General features: G+C 37.7%; 1 protein-coding gene across 3 annotated transcripts in view; it reads right to left on the bottom strand.

The window, feature by feature from the left end:
• Fat1 (FAT atypical cadherin 1) overlaps positions 1-20,118 on the bottom strand; it is a 119,351-nt gene that overhangs the window by 60,946 nt on the left and 38,287 nt on the right. For all 3 annotated transcript variants that reach the window (XM_070016342.1, XM_070016343.1, XM_070016344.1), the window contains exon 3: positions 3,019-3,333. In XM_070016342.1, coding sequence (XP_069872443.1) covers positions 3,019-3,333 — 315 coding nt within the window. The remainder of the gene's footprint in view (positions 1-3,018; positions 3,334-20,118) is intronic.

Genomic DNA, 20,118 nt, shown 5'->3' with positions numbered 1-20,118 from the left:
CACAACCAATATTCCGGTGGACTACATTAACCTTCCACTCTTACCTGCTTTCAAGTTAAAAAAAAAAATAGCACAAAACCTCTGTGGACTGATTAATTTTCTCCTGCTGTCCTGCTTGCCAGCAGAAAGCATATCTCCTCTCCCAGGGGGTTAGAGCTATCTGTGAACTCCTACAGAGGATTTACTCTTACAGAAGATAAGGAAAGATTAAAAAGGGGTAGATGATGTCCTATCAGCCCATATTCTATAGGACATAACCTCACAGTGGTGATCTCATAATTTCATCATTTCAGAGTGCTATTCAAGATTTCTCTAAGATGCTTTCTCCTCCCATCAATTATACCCAGACCTACAGTATCTACTCAGAGACAAAAAGACACTGCCTGCTTGCCTGTCTGTTTCATACATGCCTTAGCCTAATGTAAAAGAAAGGCTGAAGACATAAGAAGACATTTTTAAGCCTAATTCATCAAACAGTTTTAAAATAGAATTAGTTACACATTCCTGAATTACTTCCTCAAGGCTTTTATTTCTAGGTTTCTGTCTCTCCAAGTATACTATCTGCACGCCCCAAATCCTCTTCCAAACTTCTTACAGTCTCCTGAATTTCTTCTTTTATATCTGACAATGCCTTCTAATTATTTTGGCTCTTGGCTGTCTTTCACTTTATTTCACAGAAAAATGTGGTAGAACTTAATAACCATCTGTGCAGTAAAAACAATGTAGGAAACACTGCTAAAATAAGGCTTTTATTAATCATTTAGATGCTGTTACAGGGTAAGCAGGTTCGTGTCTTGATTCCTGCCCTTTGTTCTGAGCTTCAAGCCCTCTATTATACCCCTAATGCTTCAGAAAGAAAAACTCTCAAAACTGCTAAGTTCTCTCCGTGTAATCCAATTCTCTTATGAAGCTGAGTCAATCTCCAACAGTTATCAGTGTTCTTAAGAATCCAAACCCCTCAGTGGGAGGTACGATAAATGCAAAGATATTTAAAAATAAATTTTGATCAAATGTCTGTATAAATGTCAGGCTGAAATACACTGACAAGAGCTTTACAAACTAACATCTTAAAACCTTTTCCCCCTATTCCCAGAGCTGGGAACAGAGTCTTGGACCTCACATATTCTTAACAAATGCTCCAAGTGCTCTACCAATAGTCACATCCCCAGCCCTTAAAGGGATGTCTTTAAGAGATAAATCTACATACTTCTATGATCTCTATGAGGTATCTTTCTTGGGGCAATTTCTACAGGATCTTAAACCCAACACTTCTTTCCACTTTAAGAATAGTTTTCCTTTCAAGTTTAATAAAAGAAATTGGGAAATATAAAACTGGCACTAAAAAAGCGCTAGGCAAGGTGCCTTGAGCAGGTAATACTAGCTTGGAGGAAGGAAAGCAGAGATTGGGAGATCATGGCTCAAAGTCACTCCATCACAACCAATGGCTCACATGAGAGGGAAGAAAGAACCCATTATCCTAGCTATGAGGGAAGGACACTGGCTAGGTACAGCCATGGGCCCGTCAATCCCAGGCACATAGGAAAACATAAGCAGGAGGCAGCCTAAGGTAAGACCTGATGTTGGAAATAACCAATACAAAAAGGGGGCTTCTTAGAGGCATGATTCAAGAGGTACAGCATCTGCCTGGCAAGCAAGAAGTCATGCGTACAATCCCCAGCTTCAAAACCCAAAAACTCAAAAAAGGTAATGACAGACTGGTTTAAAAGCAGAGTAGTTTCATGATTTTTATTTTATTTATTTATTTTGGTCCAGTTGTAGGGCCTGAACTCTGGGCCTGGGCACTGTCCCTCAGCTCTTCAGCTCAAGGCTAGCGCTCTACCAGAGCACCACTTCCAGCTTTTTTCTTTTTTGCTTATGTGGTGCTGAGGAATGGAACCCAGAACCTCAGGCATGCAAGGCAAGTGCTCTACCACTGAGCCACCTTCCCAGCCCCGATTTTTATTTTCTTTTATATATTATTTTCCTGACATACCAAATATACAGCCAAGTAAATGAAAAGGCCAATTACCTTACTAAGCAGATATAATAATCACAAGCAAGAAAGAAGTATATAAATTACTAACTAAATCTTACTCTTCAGTATCTTGTTAACTAGATCCTACTGGCAGGTATTGAGTAACTGCACAATGTTATTGTTTAAGGCCAGTCAATTGGATTAGCAGTTTTATCTTCCTACAAATAAACTGTCCTCTTAATGTCAAATGAAAGTTGTTATTTTAACTGATTAATAAATTAATCCAAGTTTCTATCCTCCCCATGAGAAGTTTTCATTGTATAAATGACAGCTAAGAACTTACTGTTTATTTTAATGATAATAAACTCAGCTGAAGATCTTTTGTGTGAAATAGTACAAGAGTCCTAGGAATTAAAGGAAAATATAAAAGAATGAAAATTAGAAGTTTACAAAGAGTTTCAGAAGAAGATTTGGTGAGGTCATGAGCCATACCTTAGAAGGAAGATGCTGGACACAGAGAGGAAAATAAAAACATGAAAAACAAAAATTTAGTTTATCAGTTTAAGATTCCCAATCTGGATGCTTAAACTTGACCTTTGTCTGACTATAAATTTATAGCCTAACCTATAAAATTCCCTAGCCTAGCCTAGGGAAAACTCTGAAGTATTACCATTAAGTAAGGCTTCTAAGTATTACCATTTTAAAAAGTGAATGGCAAGATAAACTTAATATTTATATAAAATAAAGTTATAAAAATGTAAGTTCTCAGTAGCAGAATTTGCTATAAGTTTAAAGCATATCATATAGGAGCAGCTATTACAGTAACAATATTTGCTTCAAAAAGTGAAATTTTCCTAATGAGAAAAATCATAAAATACCTTAATGAAAACAAACTCAAAGGGAAAACATATTTTGATTGAAAACAAGTATTTAAAAATTTAACAAAATCAAAGAAAATTATATAATAGGGAAATATTAATTCTTATTTTCCCCATCAGGACAGTATAACCATAAACACTTCATATGCTAGTATTATCACATACCTGTTTTAGGATGTATTGAAAAGAATCCTTGTGGGTTTCCACTCGTAATTTTGTATATTAGCTTGTCATTAGAGCTAGAATCTGGATCAAATGCCTCAATTTGGACCACAGATACATCTTTGGGTGCATTTTCTACTATCTCTGGGTAGTAAACAGGCTCTGAAGTCTGTGGTGCATTGTCATTGACGTCTTCAACCTCTATGTAGATCTCTATGAAGGATGAAAGTGGCACGACACCCTGATCTGTTGCATACACTGTCAGCCAGTAATGGGAGGTCGACTCCCGGTCCAGTCGATCTGAAGTCTCTATAACACCTAGAAAGAAAAAAGGAAAACATAAGGAAGCATGTCAGTAACAAGAAAATGCCACATTGAGAAAATGGCAACTCAAAAATCATTGTCTCTTACCAGCCAAATGTTAATTGTGGAAATACCATACAGAAGGCTTACAATTACATGGGCAAGATAATGAGTACATTTCTTATCAAGCATTGTTGCCTCCTCCTTTGTTTCCCCTTCCCATCCCTTCTCATCTCCCCACGCCCCCCACCCCCCTACCCCCTCCCAAAGTGGTAAAGTTCGTTTTTCGACATAACGATTTGTACATCTCATTGTTGCAATGGGTCCACCTGTATCCCTATTTAAACGATTTGTTTTTTCCCTTCCCCTCCACAAATTATACTAACATCAAATACAGTGAAAGCAGGGGTTATACCATGGGGGACGGACATACAAAGCAACAAAGAAATCATCTTATAAGTATGGAGGTTCCTCCAAAGACTCCACATAGAGCTCCCCTATGACCCAGCAATCCCACTTTTTGGTCATTTACCCAAATGATCACAAACAAGACCATACTAAAGCTATCAGCACAACTATATTTATTGTAGCATTATTTACCATAGCTAAGATATGGAACCAACCCAGATGCCCCTCAGTAGATGAATGGATCAAGAAAATGTGGTATATATACACAATGGAATTCTATGCCTCCATCAGAAAGAATGACATTGCTCCATTTGTTAGAAAATGGAAAGACTTGGAAAAAATTTTATTAAGTGAAGTAAGCCAGGCCCAAAGAAACATAGGTCCCATGGTTTCCCTTATTTGCAATAACTAGTATATGTCTGAGACAAGCAGAAAAGGTCAGATAAGTTGATGTTAGGTGAATTGAACCCCAAGGTAAGTATTCAAATGTTTTTGCTTTCATGCAATTGTTTCTAACATGTTTATAAGATGATTTCCAGCCAAATGTTCCTAGAAACTGTGCCTTAGTTTCCTTTTCTACACAATGGAGCTAACAACAATATGTTTTCCGTGGGCTGATAAAATGAACTAATACATATATCATGACTAAAAAACAAGTGTGTACTATGGAAGGTTTTTTTTTTGTTTTGTTTTGTTTTGGGGGGGTCCGGTCGTGGGGCCTGAACTCTGGGCCTGGGCGCTGTCCCTCAGCTCTTCAGCTCAAGTCTAGCACCCTACCACTTGAGCTGTAGTGTCACTTCTGGCTTTTTTCTTTTTGTTTATGTGGTGCTGAGGAATCGAACCCAGGGCCTCAGGCATGCAAGGCAAGCGCTCTACCACTGAGCCACCTTCCTAGCCCCTGGAAGTATTTTTTTAGTTTTTGAATTGGGTGACAAGTACGCAGTTCTGAAGTACATATAATTCGAAGAACTGGGCACTAAGAGATCATTTAACGGAAATAAAAGATGAAACCAGAGCCATGACTGAGACTCCAGACTAGTGCTACCTATTCCCCCAGAGGGGTCATTCAAAGAAAAAGATGGGAGCAATGCGTTCTAGACATCTTAGGTTTTGTTTGTTTGTTTTTTGGTCAGTAGTGGGGCTTGAACTCTGGGCTTGGGCACTATCTCTCAGATCTTCAGCTCAAGGCGAGCGTTCTACAGCTTGAGCCACAGCACCACTTCCAGTTTTCTAGTGGTTTATTTAAGAGTCTCACGGACTTTCCTGCCTGGGCTGGCTTTGAACTTAGATCCTCAGATCTCAGCCTCCTGAGTAGCTAAAATTACAGGCGTGAGCCACCGGTGCCCGGCTACATCTTAGTTTTTGATTACTCTCCTGTTTAACAAATTATAAAGTTTTAAAGTCCAGGTAAAGAATTGCTAGGTCTCCTGTGTTCAGAAATTTTTATGTTTTTCTTAATCACATTACACAAATGGCAAGACAACCAGTCAGTATATTGTAAGAATATGAATTCTTATCAGCTATTCTATAAACTGAAAAGGGCACATAACCTTCTCAAACACTAGTATCTCTTGCACTTCATATAAAGTGACTATTCAACAAATAAATGAAATGCATAATGTCACTGTGTACAAAGTCTTCTATTGAGATCCAAGCTAGAGCATGTTATCTACAGAGCTGATTAGTACGAGACAGGGTTATACCATGAGGAAAAGTGTCTCATTCTAGTCCGGTCATTGAAGCCTACCAAAATCGTACTTAATCTCAGTGTTAATTTCTCTCTAAATGATTAGGTGCAGAAATACCAACTTTTCCCAGACAAAAGGGGCATTATTTTATTTACTAGTATAATCTTACCCTTTGACTCACATATAGCTCTTTTCTCATACTGAACTAATGATACTTTTGTGTTCAACACCATGGTCTATGTTGGACTTTAGAAATCCCAACTCTACAATCACTTTTCCTGATCAATGCAAATGCTAGAAGAAAACAAAATACCAATTTCATCTATGTTCAGCATTAAAATAGTACTGACCTCAACTAAAAAATCTACTTATTTAAATTTTCAAATGAGAATTACATAGTAACTGTGTACAACATGTTTTGAAATATGTACACGCTGTGGAAGGCTAGAGCAAGCTAATCGTTACATGCATTATCTCACGCTTATCCTTTTCCATGGTGAGAACACTTAATACCCACCTCTTAGCATTTGTCAAGATACACTGTTATTAATATAGCCAACATGTTAAATGTATGACCTCTATTTAAATTTGAGGTTTTGCTTAAGTTTAATATCAGAAGAACCCATATATACTGAATGTTACAAACTTAAATGAATAATTATAAATGAATAAACTTATAAATTATAAATTATGAATTATAAATTATAAATGAATAATTATAAATGTTATAAACTTAAATGAATAATTATAAACTGTCAGAAGAAAAATATTTACGACTAGTCAAGAGTCTTTTAATTGTCTCTCTGAACCCTCATAAAAACATATGTTTGTCAAAGTATGAAACAAGGTTTCAGAACTTAAGAAAAACGAGCTAACTGGTCTCTTAGGTGACAAATAAGTAAAAATAAACTCAGCAAAAACATACTGAAATAAGTAAAAATAAACATCTGGATTCAAACATAATCTCCATCCACAAAACTAGTAAAATTCTGTTTGTAGTGTGAAAAAGCAACCATTCTTCCTTTTTTTTTTTTCATCACCTAACCCAAAGAAAGTCAGGGTATCCAGAAAGTTCTTGCTATATGATTACAACAATTAGGCACATATGTTCCTCTTATTTTCTGGAACTTCAAAAATGTAATTAATTTTAATATGATAAAGATTATTTAAAATTTCAAGCTCTTGGATAACATGGTGATTTTACTCCCTTCTTTTCACTTCTAATCCATAAATGCTTTATGCAGCTGTTCAAAACTGTGTTCCTCTAAATGTGATTATATGCATTTGAAAAATGACCATCATAGAAACAATTTACTTGGTATTTACTACTTGTGGTCATAATGGCAAATATCCTGCAAATGTTATCTGATCTGATCTTTATTTCTGCCCTAGCAATACAGGGAGTTCAACTGTCCCTATTTCCTGATAAAAATCACAGATGAGGAACTTTCCTAGGGACATAGAATGGTGCAACTCAAGCTTCCTTGCCAGACCACACATCTCTGGCTCCAAAGCCAGTGAAATGCTGTCCGCTTTACTGTTCGCATAACAAAACTGAGAGTAAAGAAAACTTAATGTAGGGCTGGGAAGGTGGCTCAGTGGTAGAGCGCTTGCCTTGCATGCATGAGGCCCTGGGTTCGATTCCTCAGCACCACATAAGCAAAAAGAAAAAAGCCGGAAGTGGCGCTGTGGCTCAAGTGGTAGAGCACTAGCCTTGAGCTGAAGAGCTGAGGGACAGTGCCTAGGCCCAGAGTTCAGGCCCCACGATGGACCCCCCCCCCAAAAAAAAAGAAAACTTAATGTGGTAACTGACAGGCCAAGTTCATCTTCCATCTACTGTTTCACATATCCGTATTTGGGAGAGAAATGTCCATTCCTATGCAACAGCTTTCTCTAATGTCAGGATGGAAGAAAAACAAACAAAATCCAAATACAGATTAAAATGGCTATATGCTCTTTCTGTATTAGTCTCGCATGTGTCTGTACTATAGAAGCAGGCTGCTTGGAGCTGCCCCTCCCCTAACAGGTGAGCTAGCAGCCATAGCAGCCACATGATTCTGTACATGACGCCCACCCCTACTCAGAAGCAGGACTGAGAGCCCCACATCTTCTCTGGGTACTACTAACATGTTAAAAACAGGACAGTGAAGTGACTCTACTCAAATAGGGAGAAAACTAGGTCTGTACTAAACTAAGTGGTACTGTACTACACCACATCACAGAACGCCAACTATATGCTCCTCTTTTCCTTAGAGGTTCGTCAGAATCCAAACGAGTTTTTACAAGATTTCTGGTTTCTACATTCTAGCCACCTATATCTCAAATAGAAGTATTGTTTATTCTCTAAGTAAGTCACCAACTCCTACAATGTATTCACCACCTTCCTAATGGCATAATTAGCATGTATAGATCCATAGACAGATTTCTTCTAGAACGCCACCAGTTACTATAACTCAGCAGAGAGAAACAAATTTTGAACTTTCCAGACTTCTAATCAGCCCCCTAACAAAAAAGAAAAAAAAAAACTAAACAAAATCAAACTGAAACCTCCTACCTATCACAAGAGGGTAAATATGACAATTGTATTAATTATGAAAACTACCCCGCATTTAATCTTAAGTGTCTACCTAGCTTTGTATAGAGAATTATAAACCTTTTGCTGGGGGATGTGGGGGAGAAACAAAGACAAAAAATCCACAGTTTTTATAGATTGCTTTAAACAGATACACAAAATAGTATCTTCCCTTTGGGGGTTCATAAGAGCATCTACTTAAAAATTCTTTTCTGAGGCTTCCTGTCTGTCTCCAACTATCTCTCCACTCAGCTCTCTTCTTTTCTCAGTCACTTTACCTCTTTACTAGTTCTTCTTTCCCTTTCTAACCTAGCAGCTGAAGGACATGGAAGCCCAGTCTGGGCAGTGGGTGAAGGACCAGCCCCACCTTCCACAGAGTTCTCTCCAGCCAGATTATTAAAAGGATGGAAGCCAGGAAAATGAAAAAGAAGGAGACCACATCATTCCTACTAGAGCTTCTATGGCACAGGCAAGAGAACAGGGTGAGAAGCTGCAAGTTTACATGTTGAACACAGAAGTTCAGACATGCCTGTTATAGCTAGTACTCAGTAGGACAGCCATGAATCAGTCCTTTAGCTCAGTGAAGCATTACAGAAGTAGTAAGTATGACTATCTAACCTCAAGAATACAATGAAAATATTGTCAAAAATGTTGTTAATAAGCTAAAAAAATGTTTGAAAGATGCTAGAAACCGGGAAGTATTAAGCAAAAATATTTATCATTCTGAACATACTCTCTAGGATTTTCAAACCACCACCAGATGTCACTATGGAAACTGATTTAAAATATGCATTCAAGTGAAATAATGACACTGAAGTGAAGAGGGGAAAAAAAACGTATAATTTTTTGACCAACCCATTTGAAAACAGACCTCATAGCAAAATTTCCTTCTCAAAGGACTTATTAACATTCATGTTTAAAATTCATGTATTTAAGTAAACTAGTATTGAGATGTCTTCCCACAGTCCAATTATTCATAATGCATACGGTACAGAAGAACCAGGTACTCAAATCAATTATCAAACGTTAAATAAAGGTTGCTAAGAATTATTAATTCCTATTACCCACCATTGGCAGCTAGTGCTGTTAATTAAAATGTTGTCTTTAACTAGCCATAGCCAGCACTTTTCACCAACGGATCCAGGTGGAACAAAATGCTTTCAAAATAGTAATTTTTAAAATAAAAACAAAGTTGGAGCATTCACTCTCTCTGCCAAAAATAATGTAACTGATTCAAATTCCCATGGTCACAGAACACCTTTTCTTGCCACATTTTCCTATTCATTTAACAGATGTTAGACCCTAATAAGCCCCAATGCCAAAGCTTCAGACCAAACTTTAGTTCTGATTCCTCAGCTACTCTACGTCAAAAACATTTGCAATTGCAATAACCCAGAAATACACACTTGCAAACCACAGTAATCTCTGGGCCTTCCTGACATGCCATACTATGAGGGAATGCTTGCCTACCATATATCAAGCCCTGGGTTCAGACCCCAGCAAGCCCCAACAACAACAAACCATTATATGGCTTTATATTACTGTAGGTTACCCCTGAGATAACTGAGGAGTCAGGGTCCTGCTATCCTCATCAAAAGCTCACCCCCATTGGCCTAAGTAATGTTTAGTAGACTCCTCTTCTTAAAGGTCCGGCCACCTCCCAATAGTACCATACAACACAACATGGTGATGAAGCCTTTAACTCATGGGTCTGTGGCACAGCTACCCAAACCACAGCATTCTGGAACCCAGGCTTAGGAGAGCAATTGTATTATGAGTTGCTTCATTAACTTAAAAATTTGTATCCATAAACTGCTTTTTTACATGACAACTCCTTTGTACAACTACTTAAAGATAATAAAACAAAAATTGTTTAACACATACAAATGCAATAAACCAACAATGGTGATGAAGACAAAGATAGCATAATGTCATATACACACACGGTACTCACGATGTTCTAGGCACTATTTTGAACAGGTCTTGATATGCAAACCATCAACCCTAAGGAACAGGGAATATGATCACCACTATTTCACAAAGAAACTTCACCAGCATAAACAATTTGTCCAAAGTCACCCAACTCTTTACTGCTTGAAATGGAATTCAATCTCAGAAACTCTAGCTCTCCATAGTCAAGTCTCCAGCAAGCTTGTTACAGACAGGGAGCATAAGGGGTGAGTAGTCATGGCCTCTCAACTTCACTAGGGAATTTCTGTTATAAATGGAATGCAAAAATGTAGTAGCAAAATACAGAAAAGTTTTTTTGTCTGTGTTTTCTGTTTTCCCAATACTTGGGAATCTGGGAATGTACAGCAAGCAATCCATAATTATGGGAGAAAAGGGATTTATTTAACATATGAGGGTAGAGGGGAAAAAAAAGTGCACACTAACTATCCACAAGAATATCAATGGTATCCAAACTAAATGAAAACCAAAATCTGCCAAAAGTGTGTAAAATACTTCAACTCTGTTATGCTTGGAAGAAAGAAACTGTAAACCTTTGTCTTTCTCTCTCTCTAACACACACACACACACACACACACACACACACACACACACACACACACACACACACACACACACACACACACATGTTCAGAGAAAGGTCTAGAATGTGCAAGATGATCAGAAGATAATGAAGAAAATAGACCCAAAGGACTATTTGAAACTACTGATTTTCTAGAACAATGAATTCAAAAATTATACTTAAAATATGTACAATAAAAAGTTAAATAAAATATATATAACCAGTAGACCTTTAAAAGTGTTGCTAGCAGAACATTCTTACGTTTTCCCTCTATCTTAGATACATGATATACTGTTCTTATTAAAAAACAATTATTATTATATATACTAAAAGTATATGAAATGTTGTTACAATGTGCAGTTATAGAAAATAAATGGAACACATTTATATTTTATTTTTTAAATTTATTTTTAAATTATTATTTATTATGTAATCTCACATAATTACCCATTTTTTGTTTTCATAGCATGAGCAGCTAAAATCTACTCATCTAAGTCCCTGATCCAATACAATTTTATGACCTATGGATCTTATATGGTACATTACGTCTCTGGGCTTGTTCATTCTATATATATATGCTGCACCAGGACAACATGGGAACCTATTCATTAATTTCCAGTTACCTGTGTTTCATTTAATCTCAGTGGATTCTAAACAATTTAGATTCTAATAGCTTCAACAATGAACATTAGAAAAGTATTTATATTTGAAATTTTGTTAGAAGTCTTAGGTCTAGAAACTGTACAATGAGTCAGAAATTAACATCTAATGATAAACTCTTAATATAGCAACTATTGATTTGTTTATTTAGGATACTATTTAGGATACTATTTAGGATACTTTTAGTTGAGAAAGCTTTTTGCTTAGAAACTTACTAAAACGTACATTAAGTTCATAAACTTATTTTAGGCATCATATGTCAAGCCCAGGATTTTAGCTTTGCAGTCACTCCTGGGTCAACTCTACTAAATTACGTTTCCTACTTTCTCAGAAATCATTCCAAGTTCTTATTTCCATGTCAGAATCATTAATATTGTTAATGAGGGCTTTCATAGATAAGCTCTTTCTTTTTAAAGAGGATTGTTTTTGAGTAGTAAAAATTATCATCTAGCTGGCACTGTGGCACATGTCTATAATTCTACCAGCTCAGAAGGCTGAGATCTGAGGATCTTGTATTGAAGCCAGCCCAGATAGACAAATTCAAGAGATTCTTATCTTCAATTAACCAGTAAAAAGCCAGAAATAAAGGCATGTTTCAAGTGGTAGAACACCAGTCTTGAGTGAAAAAGCCAAGCAAAAACATGACGTCCTGAGTTCAAGTCTCATTACCCCCACCCCATACACACAAAAGTTAGCATCTGAATATTTAAAAATTAGGTGGAACTGAATACATAAGACACCTCTGGAGGCATTAGAATATAAACAATATATTTTACCTCCTATCAGCAATGTTTCTAGAAGTTTCTTTTAAGTTTTAGAAGATGGAACAATTTCAATGCTAAAACTTTTCTCACTTTTTGTTTGCTGCAGTCACACTTGACAAATACTTTGCATACGCACATACTGTTTATTTAAAGTAATCTTTTTAAAAACTGGAAGGTCTTTCCCTATTTCATATTTAGAAACCAACTGGGGACTGAAAAGATACTAAAGTTGCTTATTCATCACTATAATAGCAATGAATTTACCCATGAGTCACTTTACCAGTCAGTCATCTAAGCACTCTACCATCTAATACCTTGCTTAAACCTCCAAACTTAAGTGAGCTGTCTTAAGCCAGAACCCTAAGCCTGGCTGACTCACTCTCGAGGGCCCACACAGGAACCTTCAGGGTACTGCTCCCATGTGGGCATTGCTGCCTCACATTCCTGCCCTGGCTTCTTCCCATAAACCTGGGTAGATTATCTTCAATCCATCATTGTTAATAGGGGGGGAAAATGAACACATCAAGCCAAACAGACCAGTAATCTGCATGAAGCTCAAGAATCCTATGCAACTGAGTCCATTAGGATCAAAAAGGAAAAGCATTCAAAAAAGAATCCAACTCTGCTCTATATTAAGAACATTACTGTATTTATCTTACCCTCTACTTTTGAGGCAGACTAAATTTATCCAATGTGAAATGTAAGGCATTGTATTAAATAAACTGTGTATCAATGTTTTGAAAACATCAGAACTAATTTATGCATACAGCTATTAGTAACTTTCAAATGCTGACTGACAGATGTCAGATCCAAAGTTGGAAATTCTAAAATCATCTCTCAAGTTTTGTGGCAGATCAAAACTGATGTTTTAAGGGAAACCTCTCTCTGAAAAAATTCCCAATCATTTATTTTATTGTACTGTCAACACAGGTGTAACAGGCCCTTGAAAACTGTACTCTATACCTTCTTTATCAACAAGGATTTAATATTAGTTGATAGTACTTGGTTCTTGCTAGAAATAAACTGAAATCTAACATTGCTGACTTACACCTGTTTTCATTTGTTCAACAAAACACAATTTCCTACTACATGCCCTGTAGTATAAAGTTCTCAGGAAAAACACTGGATTTTGTGAAGACAATTAAGTAAGTGTTAATTTATTCAGAACAACAACCAGGAGAAAAGAAAGTGACATTTGTCAGAAAAGGACAATGCAGTATTTTGCCAAGTAGGTACATTAACAGTAATCTTCCATTTAGTTATAAATAAGTCTTATACAACGACCAACTAAGTCCTTTCTGAGGTTTCAAGTTGCTAACTAAATTTCATAATGTACCACATATAATGTATAAATGACAACATAATGGTGGGTTACAAGAATGAATAAATTTTATTTTCTTCTCTGTTAATATTTTTCTAATTTTTCAAAAAATCTGCATACTAAGTTATACTAAAACATTTGAAAAGCAGTATTTATGAAAGGGTAACTCAAAGTGTTATCAATAGCACTTAAGACATTTCAGAAATGTAAAAATGACCTTTAGAAGTTGCAAGTGCCTTAGAAGTTTTCCTAAGCTGAGCAACTGCTTAAATCATTTGTAGTGCAAAGTATGTTCAAAGATGAAGACAAGGCACTATTCAGTGATGGAAATGTCAGTTAAAGCAGCTGAGCCCGGTGCCAACCTCCCTAAGCACTCCCTTGCTAAGAAGGAATGGAATGAGCTTCCTCCTGCTACCCCCAAGTACTATCTGGGGCACTGCATGTGTGAAGGACACAGCCATTTCCAGAGCTCTAAAATTCATGAGTCTGGTCTAGGAGCAGGCTTGCCTTTATGCTAGGAAAAAGAAATGCAGAAAGATGTAAACTTCTCGTAACCTACAACTCAGATCTCCATGTATTACAGTTATACAAAATGGAAGGTGTGTTTTGTTTTTTGTTGGTCGTGAAGCCTGAACTCTGGGCCTGGGCGCTGCCCCTCAGCTCTTCAGCTCATGGCTAGCGCTCCACCACTTGAGCCACAGCGCCGTTTCCTGGCTTTTTCTGCTTATGTGGTGCTGAGGAATCAAACCCAGGGCCTCATGCATGCAAGGCAAGCACTCTACTGCTGAGCCACTTCCCAGCCCGGAAGGTTTGTTTTATATGAACTAAAAAACTGAAGCAAATTGAAACAATCTCATTCACTTGGCTCCTATTAATGGACTTGCAAAAACAAACCTTTCTTATTAGCTCCAAGTGTCATTTTCCATTTCTTGGGATTACATTTTGATTTTCAATAAATAAATAACCTTGTTTTAAAGAACATTCTACTGTAACCATGGAGTAATATTTAAATTTTAACAAAGTATATTTTATATATTGAAAAGAAATGGTTCACAGGCAATATTCATTCACCTACTTTTAATGTCCAATTTACTGACAGATTCCAAATCTGTAAGAAGTGAGGAGCTTAATTCAAGTGAAGCTACCCCTAGTTATAAATTATTTTGTGGACACTGATAACTTAGCAGAACTTTGGGTATCACTTTTTATGCTAACACACAAATAGCTCTAGATTATGATCTAGATGCATTTTCAGATTTGATGATATAAACTTTATTAACATTTGACAAACGAGGGGCTGATGGCTCATGCTTGTAATCCTAGCTACTCAGGAGGCTAAGATCTGAGGTTCAAGGTTCGAAACATGGATTCTTTTTTTTGGGGGGGGGGTCCGGTTGTGGGGCCTGAACTCTGGGCCTGGGTGCTGTCCCTCAGCTCTTCAGCTCAAGGCTAGCACTCTACCACTTGAGCCACAGGGCCAGTTCCAGCTTTTTTCTTTTTGCTTATGTGGTGCTGAGGAATCGAACCCAGGGCCTCATGCATGCAAGGCAAGCACTCTACCGCTGAGCCACCTTCCTAGCCCCAGAAACATGGACTCTCATCTCCAAAAAACTACCAGAAAACTGGAAGTGTCATTGTGGTTCAAAGTGGTAGAGTGCTACCCTTGAGCAAAAAGAGCTCAGGGACAGAGTCAAGGCCTTGAATTTAAGCCCCTCAACAGACAATTAAAAAAAAAAAAAGAATCTTGACAAATCAGAATAGCAATCTGCAAATACATATGTTCATTTGTTTTCTAACCTCTTCCCTTCTTATGGAGTGCAACATATCTGTATAATGAATGATTTTGAAGTTTATGAATTATTTTGAAATCACAAGAGAGAGCCTACACAAAGGAGAGCAGATCTTAACATTAAAAAGTAAACAAGAGGGGCTGGGAAGGTGGCTCAGTGGTAGGGCGCTTGCCTTGCATGCCTGAGGCCCTAGGTTCGATTCCTCAGCACCACATAAGCAAAAAGAAAAAAGCCAGAAGTGGCGCTGTGGCTCAAGTGGTAGAGCACTAGCCTTGAGCTGAAGAGCTGAGGGACAGCGCCCAGGCCCTGAGTTCAGACCCCACGACCGAACCCCCCCCCCCAAAAAAAGTAAACAAGAATAGTCAGTACACACTCTCATGTCAAACAATGCCAGCCAAGATTTCTCAGTAGTAACTATGGTCCACAGACATAAAGTATCTAATCTCCATTATTTTAAGCAAATAGGAAACAAATCTCATGGCGTACAGTAGACCCTTGGCATCTGTATTGTCGGAAGACCACTGCTAAGGAAAATCTCGACTGTTCAGAAGGCCCAGGGCCCAGTGCCATAGTGAGGCTGCCGGTGTAACAGTGTCCAGCTTTCACTACATATGCCACCTGTCAACAAATCTCAGATTTTCACCTTACCACTTAAACTAAATACACGTTTTTTTTTTTAGGGTAGCATTGGCTTTTGGGGAGGCATACCATGTTTTCACAAAATTAAGGGCTGGGAAAACGCAGTTCACAGGATGACTTTTAACACAATTGTCAATAACTGGCCTGACTGAGCGCCTCTCCTCATTAACTGACCTTCACAATGCACACAGGAATTTAAAATGTGGGGTTATCTATGCTTTTATTTATTATTAATTTTGACCCCACTTGGAAATAAAAACATGCAACAAATGTACAAATAAGGCAGGCTTAACTATAATACATATATGAAAGTAATCATGAAGTATGAATATGACTGCATTTATAATGGTTGACAGCATCACCATAAAACACAATATAATTCCATTGTGTTCCATCATTTCGTAACCATCCTCTCCATTTCACGCCGTTTCCCATGGCTCTCTAGAAGGAAATGTCAATGGACACACATGCCAAAACAACTTGACAAAGGCACATGTAGGCACTTGACCTATGTGTGGGAACACTGCTTTCAACTCCAAGATGGGTCCTAAAACACAGCCTTTGGCTATCTTAAGAGACTAAGCAAGCTGGAGGAGGAGAAGAAAACAAGAAGAGAGCAGTAAGAGAATCAGAAAGTTAAACCCTCTTATTTTATAGTTGAGGAGGTAAAAATGTACAGGGCAAATGAGTGGTTATTAGAATTCAGAGTTTAAATGAAAGAAGAATTCAAATACCCTGAAATCTCATCATACTTATGTTCCAAGTATGGCACGAGGAGAGAAGGGCCTACTGCACTAACTCAAATTCCAGCAGGCGTGAAATATGACATTTCTGATTTCTGAGGGAAATGACTGATAATGAGGATGAACAAGGTTCAGTGATGCAATCTCAAAGTGAATGGTATAACAACCCTAAAAAGTACTGCAGGCTGGACCTTACCATGGTTACAACAACTGACTACTCACTTATTCCAGTCACATTTTCCAATTCCAAGTAAGAATAGATTTCAACTGACAGTGTAAAGAATGTGCTAAATGTGTACAGTACACACCAATACTGCTAAAGTAAGTTAATAAACATGATCCTGACCTTCAGTAGAGCACAGAGCTGTTTTGCAAGGCATGATGAAGTCTCACTTCAAATGTAAGTGAGAATCCAAACTGGGAAATCAAATTAGAAATGTCTTGAGCACAAAGAGAACATGAGGTCAGCTTTGCCTCCAGCAGTGTCTCTCCATTTATTTTCATCAAACTTAGTCACAACTCCTATTTAAATATTTATTTTTAGAAATTCAAGTTAGTACTAACCAAATTCAATATAAGTCATTTCTAGAGTATAAATTTGTATTTATATCTGTATAACTCCTAATCCTTCGTTACCACCTGCACAAAGATCTTGGTACCATATAAAGGAGATAAGGAACACTAGAGTTCTCCTTCATTTGGAACTGGAAAGGAAACAGGTTCCTGCACAAATGCAGGAATATGACTCACACAAATATGATTCCTAAAAATTTCTTCAAAGTAGTATTAACTTATCTTTTGAATTTCTAAAAACTGTAAATGTTTCTAGTATGGTTTCTTATGAGCTCAATACATAAAGACAAACTTTTTAGATTAAAAGAAAAACCAAGGGCTGGGAAGGTGGCTCAGTGGTACAGCGCTCGCCTTGCATGCATGAGACCCTGGATTCGATTCCTTAGTACCACATAAGCAAAAAGGAAAAAGCCAGAAGTGGTGCTGTGGCTCAAGTGGTAGAGCACTCACCTTGAGCTGAAGAGCTGAGGGACAGCGTCCAGGCCCAGAGTTCAGGCCCCACGACCAACCAAAAAAAAAGAAAAGAAAAGAAAAACCATTTCTGAGAAACCAACTTGCTTTTAACAATCTTTTTTTCCTCAAGTAGTTGAAATAGGAATTTTATTTCAAATGTTTATATATCCAGGAGAAAGTCTATTGCCCAAGAGGAAAACTGGAAAACACACCATCAACACTGAAAAGAGAAACAAGATAGAGTTGCATTTCTCTTCTCCTCTATCTATGGTGATGACAGGAATTCAGGAGGCCCCAGAAGAAGTTTGGATATAGGATTAAAGCTAGCAATGGGACTCTGGGGACAGCAGGAAAGACCTGCAACAAGGAAAGGAAGGACTGTCAGGAAGCAAGGAGTAAAGTACAGAAGATGCTAGTCCCACCCCCTGGAAAGGTAAGGCTATTCACAGAAGGACCTGGATACAAGCAAGCACTACCCACAGCCAGGTATTCTACCACTCACTTGAAGTCACATCTAGTTCACAGATCACAGCTCCTGGTCCTATCTCACACAACTTCCAGCCATACATGCTCATTTGCACTGTGCTACTATTCTCTCTGGTCAGAAACGACCTTCAAATGATTGCTTCTGCATTCAAGTCCCAGCTCATTGTTCTTCCCTTGAAGTCCTTCCCAACCAGCCAACCTAAAAGGGGCCGGGCCACATACCTCTATTTAAAAATAAATAAATAAAAGACACTACTATTACTTTACCCTATTTACTTTCTCCAGCTTCTAGGCTGTATATCTGTGTGTGAAAGAGATGGAAAAAGAGAGAGAGAGATGCTATGTATGTGTCAGAGACAAAGAGAATTTTATCTACCTGCTCATTAGCTGTCTAGTCTCTCCAGAAAGCCAGCTTCCTGATGACCACAGGGTGCTATGAAATCCTCAACACCCCGAACAGGTTCAGGCAGAGGAGCCCAGCAATAAACACTAATTATCCAGTGAATGAAAGCATGAAGGAACTCTTCACCAAGCCTTCTTTCATCCTCTGAAACTCTGCCTCTGAAATTCTTCCAATCCTTCATTTTCAAAGGTCTATAGAGATTTCCCTACTGTCCCCATCTTTCAAGGACCCACAGATGAACTGCAGAAGCACACTCCTAGAAGCACTTACACTTCCTCTCCTCTTCTCCCTCCCCGCCCAATGTCATTCTACCTCTACCCTGGGTATCTTCCAGGGACTGAAGCTAGCCCAGCTGGTCCTTCTCCTGATCATTGGAGTAGTCCTACTGTGTTTCAGACATTATTACTTTTAATCTGAAAATGCTTAAACCCTCTCTGTAACAAGGCTCCAAATCCTGAAAAAGAGGAAAAGGGGGAGGGAGTATTTAAATCACAAAATGCTGCATACAAACTTAATAAAGCTGAGTTTCCCATGATTTTCCATAGTTACCGAACAATATAGCTACTTTGTTAATCCCACCGAGCCAATATATACAAGCATAATATAATTCACTTATGCAAATAATTGAACAAGCAAATTAATAGCTTAGATAGAACTATAAATACATGCTTACCTCCTTAAGGAAATAAACCAGAATTTGTTATTATGCTCACTGCGTTACACAATGTATTAACTCTGTATAAAAAAACCTTATTACATAGAATTCTCACCTCCCCACTCAATTAGTTCTTTATGAAATGTGTATTTGGTAATAATAACCTACTGTCTTTTTTTTTTTAGCTTTAAAACCCAGACTGAACCTCTGCTCTAATTATAATTATATCCAGTCCGCCCTTCTCTGTGCACAGGACATATTTATGAGTGCTTGCAGTTGGCCACCATGGTTTAAAAGGGCCAGGGCTGTAGCTTTGAGAGGGAGAAAGTACACTTGTAAATTCCCCATTGGCTCCCACACTAGAATCACTAGCTACTGTTAACTGTATTTCCTCCCTAGCAAAATGTGCCTGCCTTCCACACCTGAACATTCCACAGCTCAACAGTGGAACTGAAACTAGGCTTATTTTCAAGAAGCTTTAAAGAATGACCCAGTGTTTCCAAAGCAAATCAACATTCCTCCTACAAGTGAATGACCATATGTGCATCATTCATTAACTGGGGACACCAATATTAACAACAGCACAATGGGACCCTTTCCAGGAAATAATGTGAATGGGGTAACCAAATGCATCTAAAATTTAACAAAATTAAAAAAGTGACCTCAGTAAGGCAACAATAAACAAAATATGGCTTTCACTTAATGTTTTGTGTTTAGTTTTGACTGGACAAGTGAATTTCTTATCACATTCTTTTTATGACCAAAAATCAAGTCATGAATTCAGATATGATGAAGGTACATCCCATTTGTGTAAGGAACACTAAATTTAAAAGAAAAAAAAAGAGTGATCCCTCTAGTAGAAAAGAGCCAAACTAATATAGGTTACCTAAGAAGGGATTCCTCTAACTTGGCATTATTTTGATGTGCCTTACTTCCTACACTGAAAGGGCATTTTCAAGGGCATTATACCCAGATCAAGCAAAGCTTTCTAGAATGGCAAAGGAAGCTCACCTCAGAGAGAAGGGAGAAGAAGCTGTCAATTTATAAATGAATAAGTTACAGTGAAGCCTTTGTCTATGTCCTTAAAGAAAATTTAAAATCAATGATCGTGTATG

Source organism: Dipodomys merriami, unplaced genomic scaffold (genome assembly GCF_024711535.1).
Source record: "Dipodomys merriami isolate MVZ:Mamm:240054 unplaced genomic scaffold, mDipMer1.0.p SCAF_12, whole genome shotgun sequence".
Lineage (NCBI taxonomy): Eukaryota > Metazoa > Chordata > Mammalia > Rodentia > Heteromyidae > Dipodomys > Dipodomys merriami.
This window is presented reverse-complemented; position numbering and strand designations above follow the sequence as displayed.